Source organism: Octopus bimaculoides, chromosome 9, assembly GCF_001194135.2.
Source record: "Octopus bimaculoides isolate UCB-OBI-ISO-001 chromosome 9, ASM119413v2, whole genome shotgun sequence".
Taxonomy (NCBI): domain Eukaryota; kingdom Metazoa; phylum Mollusca; class Cephalopoda; order Octopoda; family Octopodidae; genus Octopus; species Octopus bimaculoides.
In genome coordinates, this window is record NC_068989.1 from 67,401,559 (window position 1) to 67,404,842 (window position 3,284).

The window sequence follows — 3,284 nt, forward strand, 5'->3', positions numbered from 1 at the left end:
ATATATATATATATATAAATATATATATATAAGTCACAATATATGGATTCAAGTAATCCAGTAGTACTCATAAAAAACACTCATCATTCTACAAAACATATTTGATAATATTGTCATTGAAACAAGTTGAATATTTCTTTTAAGAGAAAAGCCTTGATCCATTGACTTGTTCATTGATAGTTTTCTGTAATAAAATCTATTTATCTAAGGTGGTTTGTATTTTCTGTAGAAATTACTTTTGAGCACAGTTTTGGGTGGTGGGTGGAAGGGTAAGCCCGAGTCAAAAACCAAAAATCCATTTGGTTTGCAATTAAAAAGTGTTTTGAAGTTTTGTTTCATAAATAATATTCTTTCTAATATAGGCACAAGGGCTGAAATTTGGTGGGTGGTGGCTAGTCAATTACATTGACCCCAGTGCTCAACTAGTACTTATTTTATCAACCCTGAAAGGACGAAATGTAAAATTGACCTTGGTGGAATTTTTAGTGAGAATGTATATAGTGTCGGAAGAAATGCTACTCCATTAAGCGTTTTCTCTGTCATACCATTATTTTGCCTGCTGCCTTTAATAATTTTGATGAGGCCAGCAATTTTAGGTTAAGTGGGGTTAGTCAGTTACATCAGTCTCAGTTACCTGACAGGTGCTTCATTTTATTGACCTTAAAAGGATGAAAAGCAAAGTTGACCATGGCAATATTTGAACTCAGAATGTAAAGATTGGGGATAATAATAATCCTTTCACCTATAAGCACAAGGCCTGAAATGTTAGGGTGGGGGATAATTGATTACATTGACTCCAGTGCTCAACTGGTTCTTATGTCATTGACCCTGAAATGATGAAAGGCAAAGTCTACCTCATTGGAATTTGAACTCGGAACTTAGAGCTGGAAGAAATGTCACTGATCATCTTGTCTAGTGCTGCAACAATTCTACCAGTTTGCTACTTTAATGATGATGATAATAATAATAATCCTTTCTGCTATAGGCACAAGGTGTGAAATTTGGGGAAGGGGGCTAGTTGATTACATCAGACCCCAGTGTTTCACTGGTACTTAATTTATCGATCTTGAAAGGATGAAAGGCAAAGTGAACCTCAACCAAATCTGAACTCAGAACGTAGTGGCAGACGAAATACTGCAAGGCATTTTGCCCAGCGTGCTAATGATTCTGCCAAATAATAGTAATAATAACAATAATAATTCTTTCTACTATAGGCACAAGGCCTAAAGTTTTGAGAGTAGGGGCTAGTCAGTTACATCAACCCTGAAAAGATGAAAGGCAAAATTTACCGCAGCAGAATTTGAACTCAGAATGTAAATACAGAACAAAATACCACTAATCATTTTGCCTCACATGCTAATGTTAAAAATAATGTCTCAAATTTTGGCATGAAGTGAATTTTAGTGGGAGGGAGTTAATCAATTACACTAACTCCAGTACTTGATTGGTACTTTATTTTAATGATCTCGAAAAAAATGAAAGGTGAAGTTGACCTTGGCAGAATTTGAACTCAGAACACTGTGAGGTGAAAGAAAAGCTGTTAAGCATTTTGTTTGATGTGTTAATGATTCTGGCAGCCTGCTGCCTTGATAATAATAATAATAATAATAATTAATAATGATAATAATAATAATTATGGTACAATTTTTAAGGAGGAAAAGTTGACATTGACACTAGTACTTGACTGGTACTTTATTTTATTGACCCTAAAAGGACAAAGAGCAAAGTTAACCTTGGCAGAATTTGTACTTGGAATGTGAAGACTGACAAAATACCACTAAGCATTTCGCCTGGCATGCTAACAATTCTGCCAGTTTTCTGCCATAATAATAATAATAATAATAATAATAATAATAGTAATAATAATAGGCAAATAATTCTAAATTCCAAAAAATTCAATGATTTTTGTAAAATGAGCAAATTAATGATTCCTTGTAGTTGAATGTCACTAGTTAGATTAATTACTGAACAATACAATAAAAACACAATCTTTCTATCTGGTTTAAATTCTTCTTCTTTTGTTGTTTTAGAACATCCATTTGAAGATCCTAGTAATATTTATCCTGATGGCAGATTCAATCATATTCAACAAGTGCAGGAACGACTCCGATTCTTACGGTTTGTTTTGATGACACTTCATTTAATTATTTTAATTTTTGCACAAGTTTTTAGATGTTTATTAACTCACAGACACTTCACTAAAATGATAAAATATTATTGAAGTTTTTATATTTCCATTTTATTAAAATATTTACTACTTGTATATGTGAGAATAAGAAGTATGAGGCTTATTGAGCTTGGTTATATTTAGCGGACACTAGTCTGTTGTGTCACTTGGATTTAAGTAACACCTCCTTTAGGTGGTGTGCTATTAATTGCAAGAAAGCACTGTTGTTCTAGATAGTTATAAATCCTAAAACTATGGGTTGTACCAAGAAACAGTTCTGTCAGCTGGTACATAATCTTGTATCCATACTTCTCCAGTCCTTGATTGATACCCCTTGGCAAGGATATTATGTATGGCAAGCCTGTTTAGGTCCTCCCAAAAACTGGTACAGTAGTCAGCAGCTAGTCCTGAGTTTTTGCTTTAGTCTTCCTGTTAACCCTTTTGTTACTATATTTATGCTGAAACACAGTGTCTTTGTTTCAATTAATTTTTAAAATAATGAAGAATTTAATAAAATAACTTCTGTTGGTGTTTGGCTCATGAATTTACATGAAGTTTTGTTGGGAAGTTTTAAGTTCAGTCACTTTAAAACAATAAGTTTATGTCATAAAACCTGGGGTAGTCTTAGGTGGGTTGGTATCAAAAGGGTTAAAACAAACCTCTGCCGTGCTAAGACCTAAATGCAATGTAACTCTGTATGCCAACATTCCCTGGCTTTGTCAAACCTGACTGCTTACTGTACCCTTAATGACTCACAAATTTCATATTCTGTTAGTCCTGGTTGTCTTCAGTTATTGCTTCCAACAACACCAAAGTTCAACAAATCCACAGTTCTGTCTTTTCTAATTTTCCTCATTGCTTTGTTCAGCCATCACATTTCCTGTGACTGTTATTTCAAGCAATCTCTTAGTCTTCTGTGATGACCTCCTTGATGTCTATGGCTGCAAAACCCTATTTCTCTCTTTACGTACTGAAAATTTTCGGTGCTCTGTACTCTAGAATATTGCTGACACATTAAGAGTAATGAAGTTAGGCTCTATCCCTTCTCTTTTCTTTTTCTCCCCCCCCCCCCGGCCATCTTTTTATGTCTTCGTATTTTCTCTTTTTCTCACTTTGC

The 3,284-nt window shown here is 34.1% G+C and overlaps 1 protein-coding gene across 1 annotated transcript in view; it reads left to right on the forward strand.

Moving 5' to 3' along the window:
- Positions 1-3,284, forward strand: part of LOC106883044 (probable ubiquitin carboxyl-terminal hydrolase FAF-X) — a gene marked incomplete at its 3' end in the record, with an annotated part of 154,147 nt that overhangs the window by 86,420 nt on the left and 64,443 nt on the right. Inside the window, exon 17 of the mRNA XM_052970921.1 lies at positions 2,031-2,118. Within this exon, the coding sequence (XP_052826881.1) occupies positions 2,031-2,118 (88 nt within the window). The remainder of the gene's footprint in view (positions 1-2,030; positions 2,119-3,284) is intronic.